This window comes from Xylocopa sonorina, chromosome 2 (assembly GCF_050948175.1).
Source record: "Xylocopa sonorina isolate GNS202 chromosome 2, iyXylSono1_principal, whole genome shotgun sequence".
Lineage (NCBI taxonomy): Eukaryota > Metazoa > Arthropoda > Insecta > Hymenoptera > Apidae > Xylocopa > Xylocopa sonorina.
The window spans coordinates 10,055,981-10,070,555 of record NC_135194.1 but is presented as its reverse complement, the minus strand read 5'-3'; the positions used below and the strand labels follow the sequence as shown (position 1 = coordinate 10,070,555).

Below are 14,575 nucleotides of genomic sequence, written 5' to 3'. Positions count from 1 at the left end.
TGTAAATTTATAAAAATATAGTATCGAATGTTTGCATTGTAATTCATATGTGTAATTATTTTATAATTACTCCTTCGATTCATTTGGAAAGGTACTTGTATTTATCAATTGATTTATAAAATAATTTTCAAGTATTTCATTCATTTGGATAAAATAGAAACTAGACATGGATGGGAAACTTTTGTAATTCGAATCGTTCGTTTATTGCGAAATTTAAAATCTAGGGATTATACATGGATTTAGGAATTTTTTTTAAAATTGCCCTCGTGTCCAGAAGTGGATTAATTTAACCTAACGATGAACAATTTTAATCCTGGGTTGTGAAATTGCTTAGTGAATGGATTTGTACGGTGAATTGCACAGAAATATAATCGATTTAAACGCAAAAGATTGATTATTGAACAACTATACTGTTACTATAAGATCATAATATAATATAAATATTATCGAAATAGTTAAATCACCGAGGAATATAAACAGTGATTATTTAAACTTATAATAAAAAATATATTCATTCAGACAACGAAATTAGCATTATTGCAAAGGAAGAAATCACATACTTAAAATTATATCAGAAATTATCCCTGAAGCATTTTCTGTCCACTATTAGGACACTCCATATAGATTCCTCCATAAAGAAACTCGGTCGCTAGAAAACATCAGAGACCCATTCGTATCCATATAAAATATCCTAACTCTTCCCAGTCAAACTTTATCATCGTAATTTATAACCACAAATAAGAAAAAATTGCGCATATGCGCGCAAGTCATTCGAAATTTTATGGCACATGCGACAAGTAGAAGCATCAAACTAAAAACTTTCATCTATGCCTGTAGAAACCTCTAAAAAGAAAGTTTATCGATCATTGTAAAACAAGTTCCCGACGAAAACGTGAAATATTTTTAAACAAAGTACTACAGCTAATAAGGCTTATTGAAAAACCCTTTACTTCCCACTCAGAACGTTCCAAGAAACTTTCGAACGATCCACAGCATGACAATGTTTCCCGCTAATGCCCTGGAAAACAAATGGCCGAGGTTTGGTCGAGTAAACTGGGACGCCCAGTACAAAGCTCGTCGCGCCACGCAACTTTCTCGTCCCGACTGTTTTACCTATCTCTTCGAATAATGAGCAGCTCCTGGCAATATTGCTGAGAGCACAAAAAAAAAAAAAAGAAAAATCGAACGATCGGAACGCGGCGCACTCGGTACGGAAGCCTTTTCTTCTCTGCAGGAGGAAGCGAGATAAGGGTAGGAAAAAGAGGGAAGTGGAGGATTTACGTCGTCGTGGAAAAGGTGAGACAGATATAGACCATAAGATAAACGATGTATTGCCGGTATGAGGCAACACCCTCACACGGTCCATCGTCTCTTACCTACCCCTGTCAACTACCCCCTGTTCCTCTTCCTTTACTTCCTCCGCCACACAGTTCCTATCCACGGTTCAACTGAAAGCCACGTCTGCGACTCATTCAATTCGTTTGAACGAAATGAAACTCGCGGTACAATAAAATCGGTGTAGTAAAAAAGGAAGGTGGGGTGTACAGTGTATAGCTTGTGGTTATTATGACTTCTCGTTCATAGTTGGCGCCTGTGTCTATTTTGTTCTATGTATTGAGTTCTGAGCGCCTATGATATTACAAGTTCTCTAAAACCATAAACAGGGTAAAACAAATAAAAATAACTATTTCTGAGCACAATTTAGAAAATAAAAATGAAAATGGGTTTACTTTAACATTTTTATATGCACGAACTATTCGTTTGAGGAAATATTCAACGTTTTATCATCTTTTCAGGGGGATGCAGGAAGGAAGCAATCACGCGTTCGCTCGAACGCTCCCCAACCCCGTCGACGCGACGTCGATGAACAACTTTCCTTTTCCACAGTCTCAACAACCACGGAATTCGTTTTCGACCGAAGCACATACGCTGAGTTTCTCGACAAGTCCCACGGCTTACATCGATTTTTCCGGTCCCCGTTCAGCTACCAGACGATCGTGACACTCGCGTCAACAGTCCGCGCGCAATCATTGTCTCAGGATCTCGCGTCGATCGTGATTGATAGTCCGCGGGGAACAGACGGAACTGTAATTACAGACGCGGGTTCTGGTTAGTGTAATTGGTTGTTAAGAAACTGGGCTCTAAACGTGGCTCGATCGATGCGCAACGTTTGATCCAATTAATCTGAAAATGGATGGCGGAGGGAATGATTGAGACGTGTCCGTTCCGAGTCACTTCACTTCGAAGACTTCTCGAGTTATTAATCATTGTTCAATAGTCAATTTCAACAGTCTCTCTCAACGTTTCCTGCTTTCATTCGCGATTGTATTTTTGATAATAAACCGCTGTCTTCTCTCGTCCATTCTAATATTAACTTTTTTGCAATAAAATACACAGTCATTGAATTCACAAAATAATCGTTTAGAATTATATCTCCATGATTTGTATATAACAGAAAAAATGTACAAAGAGTTCGTAAAGTTGCGCGGGAACTTTTAACGAGTGTCGAAAAAAGTACGATCTAAAACTCTCCTCGACACGGAGGCGTGGATAAGTTCGCGAGTTGGAGGGAAGCTATTCCAAAAGTAAAACAGACGAGACCGAGATATCTTTCGTCAATGCCCGCCGCTATACCAACCCGAGTGCAAATAATAGTTTCCATCGTTGGGCGCGGTGATTCAATTCCGACGAAGGAGGATAATGCGAGGAACAGAGAATAGCTTTGATAGAGTTTCTTTCATAATCCCTTTCGAACCAGACTGTGGAAATTATTTAATTATGAAAGGGACGAAAATCGCGGAAGCCAGGGATTAGATCTGACGGAAAGAAAAATTGAGCGGTTTCAATTATTTAACAGGAGTTGTACCTTTTTCGATATAAACTCGTCTAGGGATGAACGAGAGAGCTGTGTGAAGTGTGTGCTTGTGAAGATTCAAGAAATGCGATGCTGTCTTATACGACAGATATAAAACTATAAAACTTTGTGGAAGCATTTATATCTGGTCTTATCTATAGAAATATACGATATTTAACTTACAAATTATTTCAAACGAATCCATAGTGACTCGTATTCTTTCAAATAGTTAATTATCTCACCTTCATCGATACAACCCCCAAAAAATGATGAGATAGATTACTATCCAAACAAGCTACGCGATTAATTAGCCCAGAAAATGATCGACTCAAACAAACGCGGAATTAACTCGCGCCTGAAATTCGAAACGTCGAAACGGACCGTGCGCCTTCGTCCACAGACCGTTTTTTCTCGTTTAAATGCTAAACGTCGAGGCAAAGCGTAATGGTATGGTCACGTTTGATCAGAACGGTGTGAACAAACGTACGCAAATGAATGCGAGATAAATGCGACGAAGATTAAGAACCGTTGCGTTACACGAGCGGATCGATAATTAGACCGAAATGGCGGACGCGCGGCATCGCCTACGGAGCCGATGACAAATGTTCATTCGAACCTCTCCCACGGTTTCGTCCGAGCGGTTCCGTTCCAATTTTAGGAGGCCGCTGAGTGCCGGTCGAATGGAAAACAAGCATGCACTGCGTAAATTGAATTTTCCTGGTCAGACTGATTTCGACGCATCCGCTGTTCGTTGGCCTTGCGTTTTAATTTGTCAACACCTGCCGATGCACGGTTGTCTGATTACGAAACCGGATCGCCGCGTCTGGTTTCCTCGCTAATGCGAAATTGAAAACAGCGCTGGTGTGCAGCGAACGACTGTTTAAAAGTGTTTCTCTTTTTTTTTTTTATGTATGAAATGGATCGACATTTTTTTTCAATCATTGGCAAATTAATCTTCTGAGAGAAATATCGATATGTTTGATTTCTTTCTGTGTGCACAGTGGTTACGATAGTATCGATGCGTCATTGGACTGTTAAAGACCACCAGCAGATATTAAACACGCGCGCTAACCTGCGAGTTCGACGTGACAATTGACACAGTTTACAGTATAATTGGTGCAATTCAGTGCTTCGATTTTGAACCTGGTAGCGGTAAACAGAGCCACTCTATTCTCTCTGGACACAAACGTCCATAGTTCTGTGTTAATAAGCCCAGAATTACAGCTATGAAATGCGCGATTAGGAATATGGAAAATGAGATTTTATACATTAATATGAATAATAAATAAGTCGCTAGGTGCTTACAGAAAAATGTGGAAATAAATTTTAATTTACGAAACAGCTGCCTCCTTCTTGCCACTCGTCGAAATTATCCTTTTGTGTCATTAAATTAAGGATTAAAAGGATAACGCGTTACATTCGGCGGTGTTAAACACGAGTCGTGGCACAGTGAAACGTTGAAGCCGCGTTTCAGCACTTCCGCGGTCGTTGCTCGTTGGTAAAAAAAAGAAAAAAATGCAAGAACAAAAAATAGAGCGCTAAAACTCTGGCGTGACTCGCCTTTCCGAGGTTCGAGTACAAGATAGCGTAAAAAGCCGACGGACAAAGAAGAGAAAAGAAAGAAAAGGGAGAAGAAAAGCGACGGGGCCACGGTGTCATAAAGTCGCGTAACTCCGTGCAAGCAATTATTTCGTGGAATGCAACCCTTCCTGGTGACCGACGGCACAAAGGTGGCGCGGACGAGAGGCGCGAGTTTCAGTCCCAGAAAATTTAATTACAGCCGCGCGCGGGCTCCTCGAAAGTGGTTTCGCGGACCGAAAGAAAGAAAAACGGAAACGTTGAAACATTTTTAGAACCGTGGTTACGCTGGTTTGTTGAAACGGATGTGATACGGGTAGAATTGAACGTAAATTGCTATTTAAGTAATTCCCTATAATAATCACAATATTATAACTTTTACTAATTTTTGAGAGTCAAGAGTCTCACGCGTATCCATGCTTCGAACAATTTAAGAGCATGAGTCACGCGTATCCGCACATAACATTGTATGCAAATTAAAAACCGATTGTTCTACAACCGTAAGTGAAAACTAAAGTATTCCCCCTTTCTTAATAATTATGATAAAAAATTGCAAACCGTATACTGGAAGCAGACTGTTCAATCGTAAAAGCTTCAACGTAAAGTGTCAAAAAATTGCTCCGGCAGCGAAAGTAATATTACACTTGGGAAGATCACAAAATGGCGCGAGACGAGAAACACGCGCAAGCTGTCAAATGAGCGACGCATTAGCCAGAAATCCAGGAACGAGAGAACTCGTTGGTGGCAACCAAGAGAAAGTGTACACGTCCGCGACAATGGATACCGCATTAAGAAAAACGGTGGGGTGAAAACGGGGCGGCATTAATTCCTCGCGCGACAATTTACTTTTAGCGGGTCCATTATACACGTTTCGTTACAAGGAATAATATCGCCTGTGGGAGGGGGAGCGTGGACGTGCACGGGATATTCATAAACGAAGTCGGATGAAGTCTTAAGAGGCGCGATGCATTATTCCATAGAAATAATCCGAGGACTGTAGCGTCGGATACGTCTCCCTGTTCGAGAAGGCATTTGCATCGCCCCCAGGGACCGTCGAACAATCGTCGTAAAGAAGAAGGGACGTACGGAATAATTTTCTTTGATGAATCGCGTCCGTCTGACGTGTGGATCCGCTGTGTTTAATGTAGACGTAACTACTGTGTGATCGATGGCGTTGGGGGTGACATAACCCAACAACGAAGACAATAAACGCTAGCGGATGAGGGTTGTAGGGGGTGACTTTTGTACGCGTCACGATGAATCACTCGAAGTATCTTGATTACCTTATTTTAATGAGAATTGTATCTATTAATAGAGGAGTGAAGCTTCGTTTGTCGAAATTGATAGGTGTAAAATTATTTGGGTAACTGTGTGGACGACGAGGCTCGACTGCGTTCGTTTTGCTGACAACGACGATCGTAAAGTAGCAAGTTAGTAACAAGCGAGAAAGGAAGGAGGGAAGTGAGTCCTGGCACCCGGAAGAGATAAGCTCTGAATCCTACCGAAGTAACACAGTGTGAAACTCTTTCGTTTGTGTGATAAGAACGTTTTTATTAACGAGATTCTAGCAATAACGAACGTCTCGTCGTCGCGCTGATACGCTCAAGCTTTCCAATTTAAAATTATTCACGTACAGTTATGCAAGACATCCACGAGAGTCTCTTGGGATAATTTCTTATTATTCTTGTTATCGTCACATAATTTTTGAAACGGGATAAATCTTACGTACATTCCCTGATGTTTGTTATGTTTTTATAACAGAAACGTGCTTCTGTACGTTGAAAAATGCAAATGAAGTCAAATGATAATTATTCGTGGCGATATCTCCGTTCGAAGACGTAGAAAATAATCTTTTTGCATTACGCTTCTCAGCTGCCAAGTACTTTTATGGAAAATTATGCGCTATGAATAAATTTGTGTGCAACAGGTTGATAAAGTACAGAAATTATAATTGGTGACAAAATCTTACTGTGTGACCGAAAATTTAAGGGTTGATTTTACCCTGCGAAATACCTTTCAATCACAGAAACATTTCGTACACACCTTTTACGTTCTACTAAAATCAAACTTTTGCTCATACGTAACTTTCTTTTAAAATCACGAAAGAGCCACGATTATTTTGCTATAAACCCACCCTGTCCCTCTCTTCCACATACGCGACGTTTTTGTGCGAAACAATACAAACACAGTTTCATCAATTTTCAATTGTGCACGAAGAAGTAAATCATGCAACCAATTTGTTACTTTTGCTCGCAGTACTGTAAACGAGCCCTACGCGGTCCATTTAAACAATCCATAATGTTATATCACCCCTAACAGCATGATACTGTAACTGAAACAGCATCGCGTGGCTCTCAACGTTCGCAAAAATGAAAAACCGCTCGATTATCAGAGAAATAGACTCCTCGACGCATCAATCACGCTGAAAAGCGTTCGCCCTAATGAGTACCATTATATAACGGGCGTTGCTGCTATCATTCGATAAAATGGCGCCAAACGACCGCGTCTTTTGTTCGAGCGCGTTAACTCGCCCTCGCGTTCAACGTATAAATTCGCTTCGAGGAATCGAAAAACTGTGGAAGCCATCGTTTATCGGAATTAGCGCGTTGTGAAATCGTAACGAGACCGGTTTCTCTAAAGAGTTACGGCTGAACGAGAGCCCTGAATTACACTTGGCTGGCGCGAAAACGTTCAAACGATGGTCCAATTAATTCAGTAATTATCCGTCCTGACGTTTTTAAGGGAGACGAGGGAAACACCCGAATAAAGTTCTCATGAAGTTACGAGCTGCACTGACCGTCGCCAAATTTTCCCCAGCCACTTCGAACTTATAATCTCTTCGTTTATCTTGCCGTACTAGATTAACGTTGAATACTCCCGTCAAGTTTCTCTCAACAATTTCAGAGCATTCAGAAGTTTTACTTATTACGATTTTTAAGCATTTCTATTTTTCAGTAAACGATGGTGGACGATAGTGGCCATGATTGAATTCTTTACTATACAATATTGTACTTTAGAGGAAGTATATTAAATATTAATTATTAGTATTAGGATATTAGAAGTTAGAAATAATCACTGAAATTATTTATTTTCAAACTATGATTATATCTATCTTTATAATGAAATTTTATATAATTAAAAATATTAGGATAATACACGCTAATATCTAGTTCAATATTTTATTATAATATTGATCAATTTCTCAAGTTTAATGAGTATTAATATATTATTAGAAATAATTTGTTTCCTGATGTTTCCAATATTACATACAACGCTTCTATGTTTTTTATTTGCCATAACATTTTGTATTTATTTACGTACGTTTCCAAACCAGTAACCGACTCATTAATTTCGAATCACGTTCGCTGTTACAAGTAACCTATTTCGTTTTCGTTTTTGAACATAACAGGATTCGCTCTTGTAAGTAAACAAATAAAATGCACCCTGTTAATGCAAAACGTTCATTATCGTGCTATAGAAAGGGTTGGTCGCTCTCATATTACTTGAAACGAATTTCGAAGCGAGAATAATACGGTAGGCTGAGAATAAAAGAGCTACTGCAATTTTTTTTCGGCGAAACGTAACGAGTTTTAATTAATGCACGATTAATTCGATCTACCTAGCGAATTTCCATGCAAAATTGAATATGCCACCTGCGTTTAATCTGTCGAAATGTTCCTTTGCAGCTTCCACTTGTTACGCTTTTACCTAAATATTTGCGTACTTCTATGTAAAAATTCATTTCACAATTCGATTCGAGAATTTAGGGAACTTAAGAACGTTAATTTATGCTCATTGATGTGAACAAAAATAAAAAAATGTTTACTTTCTTTTTACGTTCTGGGTTTTGAAATCAACTAATTGTCAAATCTCGATGAACTAAGCCACGACTGTGAACGTCGTCTTACCTTCTCGTCAAAAGAAAAATCGCACTGCTCACAATCGAAAGTGGTCACAAAGGGATATTAGAAATTCAGGGCGCGCCAGTTGAAAATAATAATTCCGTGGGACTTTTGAAACCGGCCGCCCTAGCACTTCATTTTAATTACGAGGATTCGCACGAACTCGATGTTGCCACCCTCGCGTTGAATGGAACCGCGGCGTTAATGCGACGACGAACTTTGAACTTTCCGTCAAGGAACTCGCAACAACGCGTGTCCGCTGAAAGAAACCCTTTGAAGAATGCACCGTTGAGGGGTCTTCGCGCGGCTGTGTGATCGGGGAAAAACCGCGCGCGTAACTCGCGTATGTGTCTACAAATTAGGTCGTTATTTCATAAGCAGAGGATCGATGAAAACCATTGAAAGCGATGTACCATTAACCCTGAATTCGCGCGTCTACCGCGGGAACAGTTGCGGAATTAGGTGGCTCGTGAATAACATTTCAATTTTATTACCGTCTCCGTATAGCTGGCCAGTACGAAATTAATAAATTTCAATAGAATTATCGGCTATGAACGAAGAGAATGCGTTTTGCGCATTACCTTAGTTTTCGCACGGAAGATTCGTTTTAATTGAACAGTTAAGAATATTAAAGTACCCAAGAATTTATGGAAATTATAGAGTAAGAATTTGTAACTATGGTATTTGCTGGGGTTTCTTAACTATGCAGACTACTTGGCATAAATTCCAGCCGGTTTCGTGGGTCTTCGAAACAGCACGTGTTCGCAAAACGCAGTACACGACACGAAAATGCAACGTGCTAATAGATAATTAAAAATAAAAAGTTTTTTTAAAATGTTGACAGAAATTGGCGATAAAAAATGTTGTAGAATAACGCTTTTAAAATATTTTTCATAGATATCTACTATGAAACATGGTATGACGGATGAAGATTGAACCGTAGAGTAATATTTTATGAAGATTTATGAGTAATTATAGATATTTTCACACGAATGTCCAATTATTACGCTAAAACACGAAGCTTCTCAAGAAAATATGTTTTGCACTTATTACGTTTCGATAAAAGATACAAGCAAATTTATTCTTTAAAATTTCTAATTAAAAACGATACACCATCATAGAAACATCATCTCGAATGCTCCAGAGAGCATAAAATAGTACCAAAAACTCCAAAAAAACCACAGAATAATGATTCAAACCATCACGATACATAATTGGATCGCCACGTTCAAATAACACCCCTACGATACAACACCCGCGCTTTTTCGCGATCGCGCGATCGAATCATCCCAAAATCTGCCTAAAATCTCGATCCGACACGCGCAACAATTATCCTCCAACGAACTCGGACAGATATTTCCACCCAGAAACACCTTCGGCAATTTTTCTCGAGACAGAAAATCGCCTCTAAAGCGATTTCAACGAACGTCACAAGTATCCACGGTACACTAAAGCCGCGTGTATTTTATCGGAAGTGTAGCTGGTTACACGAAGCCATCGGTTATGTGTAGAGACTCACGAGCACGCTGCGTTTCACGAGAACAAGTTTCCGCTGCGAGATTCCGCGGAGAGGGTTGCTCGCCGCGTGGATACCAGATGAATACTGAGGCACGTCAACGGGTACTGGGATCTAACCCCCTTCTACGTGTGCTTCATCCCTGTTCCGGCACTCCCCCCCTCCCTTTCTTCACTCTATTCCCTCATCAAACGCGCATCCACCCACGCAACTGTTGCGCCCCCGCCTATTAAGGACCATTTCTTACCATTTTGCAATTCCTTAACCATCCCTGCGTTCCCTCGACCAATCCGTAGGGATCACATGGTCACGTGGGATCTGTTTAAATCGTGGAAGCTCCGACCAAATTGCGAGAGCCACGAAGCAGACAGATTATTCTGGAGAGAATAGACTGGTCGTGCTTGATGATATTTATTTATGGGATTTTTTATTGAAAATGAGACCTTACGTCTTGATGAACGTGAATGAGAGTGGCGTGCAGGTCCTGGATGCTGTGTAATCGAGTTTCTTTGTGTTTTCCTAAAAATCAATGAACACTTTTATTACTTTCCGTAGAAGGTATAAAATGGAGCATCGTTAGCTCAATTAGGCGAGAGAGCAGCTAATTCTCGTTCGCGATCGAGCACCGCGCAAGACCAATCGAACTTCTTTTCTTCGTCTAATTGTTTCTTGTCTCGCGAGATCTGTGGAAACCAAGTTATTGCTTTTCCCCGTTCGGTACTTCCGTTCGGACGTCATTCGTGGATTTAGTCGCGGCCAGGTCGGCAATGAACTTTCGATCTTCGTTAAATCTGGGTTAAGCAGTTCGGAGGGGATGCTCAAGCTCGACTGTCGCCATTAAGTGCATCGAATCGCGGATGGATACGTTTCGAATGGCTCGCGACTCGCGTCCGTCATTACCCAGCTGACAATAACGATGCGAGCGTAGGGATGGGGGTTGGGCGGCGTTGGGTGCTGTTGGGTGGCGGCGATGGCTCGTGGAACGAAAGACAGACCAACGTGAGCATTGTCTGAGGGTTAATTGTTTTTAGAAGTTGGAGAGTACAATTGAAAATTGTAATTATTACAAAACGTTATAATCGTTCAATGCAAGAATACGTAAACGAGATGAACACTAGTCTAATCGCAGAACAGTTACAACAACGCTGGCATTAATTGGGGTAAAGGATAATTAATAAGAAAATACGAGGAACTTGAGAAACTGAATTCACCTCGTTAATTATATTCAATTAAAACTCTGAGATAAACGAATTACCGCCGATTGCTATTTCACTCGAAAATATTAAACGGAACAAGAGAAGCGGAGATGATTTCAACGCGAATTAATTAATCACGTAAAGTGAAATGTTGCCAGTGTTCCGTTGAACTAATAAAACCTCGAAAATACGCTGTAAAACCACAGAGAGATCATTCTGATCCTCGTTTACCCTCGAGGAAAGAAACGACTCGCACAACAGTCGATAATGGAGACCCGTGGAGAACGTAAATTAGAAGAAACGCTGGGAACAGGAGCGCCGCGCGGCTTCTAAACGACCATGCTATTTCTTATTACGACTACGAAATGAGAATAATTTGTCCCTGACTGCTCGAACCACTTTGCACCTACTTCTCTCTTTAGCTACCTTTCGGGCAACTGGACTTGGAGCGTTCAAATAGCGCTCTTCATTGTACAGACGAGACCGAGTGAGCTTAAATAAATGACCGTCAAATAGAACATGATGTATATCCTTCGCGAGTCTTAACGGAGAAACACAGAAATAAATTACACGCGCACCATTTTATTAAATAACAACTCCAACAGTTACTATTTGTGAGCGAAACGATGACAGTAGGTAGCTTTAATGAATCTTCAACTTCTTCTGCAATGTTATCGTTCGTTGTTTATGCAAGGGAATAGTAGCGATTATTGTTATTAGTTTTAAACTCAAAAGTGGTAACCTTAAAAAAGAGCATCGACAATCGAATTCGAGTGTACAGAAAACGAAACTTACGCTTAGACCAGCAAGTGTCAAGGTACGTCACGTGCATAGAGCATCGTGCACGATATCACGAGGCATGGGAAAACCCGTCGAAACCAGGACACGCATCGACATCTCCGACGATTGAGTGTTTGAGTTTGGAATTATTAGAAATGACCTGTAAATGCCATTTCAGTACTATATCCGTAACTTAATATCATTAGATATTGTGAAATTCCGTTTTCTTTCAAATCCAATCTTGGTACCCAGCGCAAGACGCTCTAAATTTGCCTAACTGTGAAATAAATGATCTACCATAACTCTTACATACTTCAATAAAAAACTTCAGGGAAACATAGATTTATCAACAATTTACAGTGGAATAAATTTAACCTCTGCAATCTCTAATCAATGCTGACGTCCCTCAGAGAGGATATTCGAGTGATACGCTATCTTGCGATGTCCATCAGAGGTGACATCCCAGAACAAAGTGTTAATCAATTTCCCCTGATTATACCGTCGTTCTAGAAATGAACTATCTTGATATCGTTAGACCAATCCTCTCTCGTCACACCGCGTCACGTTCCCAAACCCGTAACAGTTCGAAAGCAACAGTAACTCGACGAGAAGTAGGGACCATTAATGAAAATCGACGGGACAAAGTCCGTAAACATCGTCTAGGAGCAGCGACGAAGAAAGAGCACGAAAAATAGTCGGTGAGCAGGATCGGTTTACCCCGTGAGGCGAATAACGTATGTACCATTGTACCCGGGAGCGTGTCCCTTATTTGTATTCCACGAGGAAGAGCATGATAGGAGCCAATGGAGAAATCAGAAGAAGATAAGTCACGTTCACCTTAACGGGCATTCAGGACGGTCTATAAAAGAGACGCGCGCCTCCTCGGCTGGGCACAGTCAGAGCCATGGTGAAACCGTACAAAATGTCTCGTTCGATCGCCTCGGTGGCCGTCGCGGCCTTGGCACTGCTTCAGGCCGTTTCTGCCATCGACGTCTCGCAGAACAAGAACGTCCGTCTGGAGTTTGGTAGCGGCGACGTCGTCCAGAAGCCGAAATTGGTGAGCGACCCTAATTAAATACATATTTTATAGGCGAAATAGTGTTGTGTACACTTGAAAGAAACGCAATGGTTTGTTAAATACTTGTGTACTGTGGGATATTTAGAATTTTGGTTGCCGGTAGAATGTACATAGATTGTTTGAGAATGGCACACAGAAATTTTTATATGGTAGACGTTCGTATAGATTTCTTCAGAGATATTTTTTTATGTTAAAGTTATGCTAGATGAGGAAAGTTGACACTACAGAATGGCTGAATAATGAAGACAAAAAGTTTGTCATATAACAGCAATGATAATATTTTACAAGTTAAAAGATTATCCAAATATCCTTCGCACACACATAATCTTTAACTTAAGAATTCTGAAATTATTCCATTATATTCCTTCTCTTCAACAGCTGGATCCCAACTCCGACGAACGTGCACCACCACTGTTCATCGGCGACTTGGTCATCGGTCAACGCTACCCTGACGAAACGGTTTTCCGTCGAGTGATCGAATTCAATAATCCGACTAACGTGGTTCAAAGTACAACATTGGATGTGTCCGTCACGAATGGTATTTATTTAAATTATTTCAAACTTACAAACCTCTCGAAATTTCAATTTAACTAATTATATACGCGATGCAACGTGAAATTGAGGGGATAAACAGTTGAACATCGACGTTTTTGCAGGAATTATCCACTACATCAACGCTCGAAACGTGCAAGGTAGTCAAGCGGTTGTCTGTGGCAATCCAAATATCCTAGGAAGCAGCAAAAGCAGCATTAGCCTCCGAGTTCCACCGAATTCGTTAGCTACTTTAACTCTAACTGTTGCTGCGCACTAACTGTCGACGATATCCAATGCTCCATGTCGAATTAAGTTTTATTCAATGAATAAAAATATATTTTCAACGTCTATAAATATGGAATCTTTATATAATAAGTTTACGTAATATTTCAAACAGTATTTTTTTGTTAATACATAGTAATATGAATTAGAAATGTTTAAAGAGCTTACAGGATAATTTACTTCATGTACAAACAGTGGTAAATGTATCAATGGTACTTTTAAGCAGAGTGACGAGTGTGTAAAGTGTAAAAGGCGCTGAATTGTTATTTTGCACTTTTAGATCAACCTTTTATTTTAGAATCAGTAGTTCGATTGATTTTAACGTTAATTTCATGATAATTGTACGATAATTTTATCTGCTCGATTAAGATACTAGTTAATAAGAGTTCATATTATATATTAATAATAAACTGAGTATGAAAAATTAAGTGACTAAAATTTCTCTGATATTAGACCTTACTTTTTCAATGATTACATTTGAAGTTATTAATAAGGAAATTCCTCCAAGCAACCAGTATTTATTTTTAAGTATTCCTAATATTATTATGATTAAACAAACACGTATACATTTATGTGTAATTATGGTTGCGTAACGATCAGCTAAACGATTCTGCAAACCAATCACGTATACGTACAGGCCGACTCTATGAGTAACAGGTGAGCCACCTAGCAGATGTAAATTTCGCGAATATTAGTATTCTTCGTGGTCCTTTAAACAATGCTGATTCGTGAATACAATATTCGTACGTCAATACCACTGTTTTATGAATAACAAACTCACGCGCAATGTCAAGGAGAGAGGAACATTGAAGCATAATGGAGGGTGAGATCGCTCATGCTTGTTGTTGAAAAGAA

At 39.9% G+C, this 14,575-nt stretch overlaps 3 protein-coding genes across 5 annotated transcripts in view; 1 reads left to right on the top strand and 2 right to left on the bottom strand.

Moving 5' to 3' along the window:
* The window catches only part of Rassf (Ras association family member), a 459,381-nt gene that overhangs the window by 94,890 nt on the left and 349,916 nt on the right, over positions 1-14,575 (bottom strand). The window lies entirely within an intron of this gene.
* LOC143433355 (uncharacterized) overlaps positions 1-14,575 on the bottom strand; it is a 70,313-nt gene that overhangs the window by 39,601 nt on the left and 16,137 nt on the right. The gene's annotated exons all lie outside the window — the stretch shown is intronic.
* On the top strand, positions 12,728-13,971 carry LOC143432982 (uncharacterized). Its single transcript, XM_076910009.1, has 3 exons — positions 12,728-12,883; positions 13,283-13,442; positions 13,561-13,971. The coding sequence occupies exons 1-3, from the start codon at positions 12,731-12,733 to the stop codon at positions 13,713-13,715; spliced, it is 468 nt and encodes a 155-aa protein (XP_076766124.1). The 5' UTR covers positions 12,728-12,730; the 3' UTR covers positions 13,716-13,971.

Bases quoted from the DNA above. Each gene is read 5' to 3' on its own strand.
- LOC143432982 (XM_076910009.1), top strand. From the start codon at position 12,731: ATGGTGAAACCGTACAAAATGTCTCGTTCGATCGCCTCGGTGGCCGTC. The intron at 12,884-13,282 runs GTGAGCGACCCT...TCTCTTCAACAG, and splicing joins TCGTCCAGAAGCCGAAATTG to CTGGATCCCAACTCCGACGA. The intron at 13,443-13,560 runs GTATTTATTTAA...ACGTTTTTGCAG, and splicing joins GGATGTGTCCGTCACGAATG to GAATTATCCACTACATCAAC.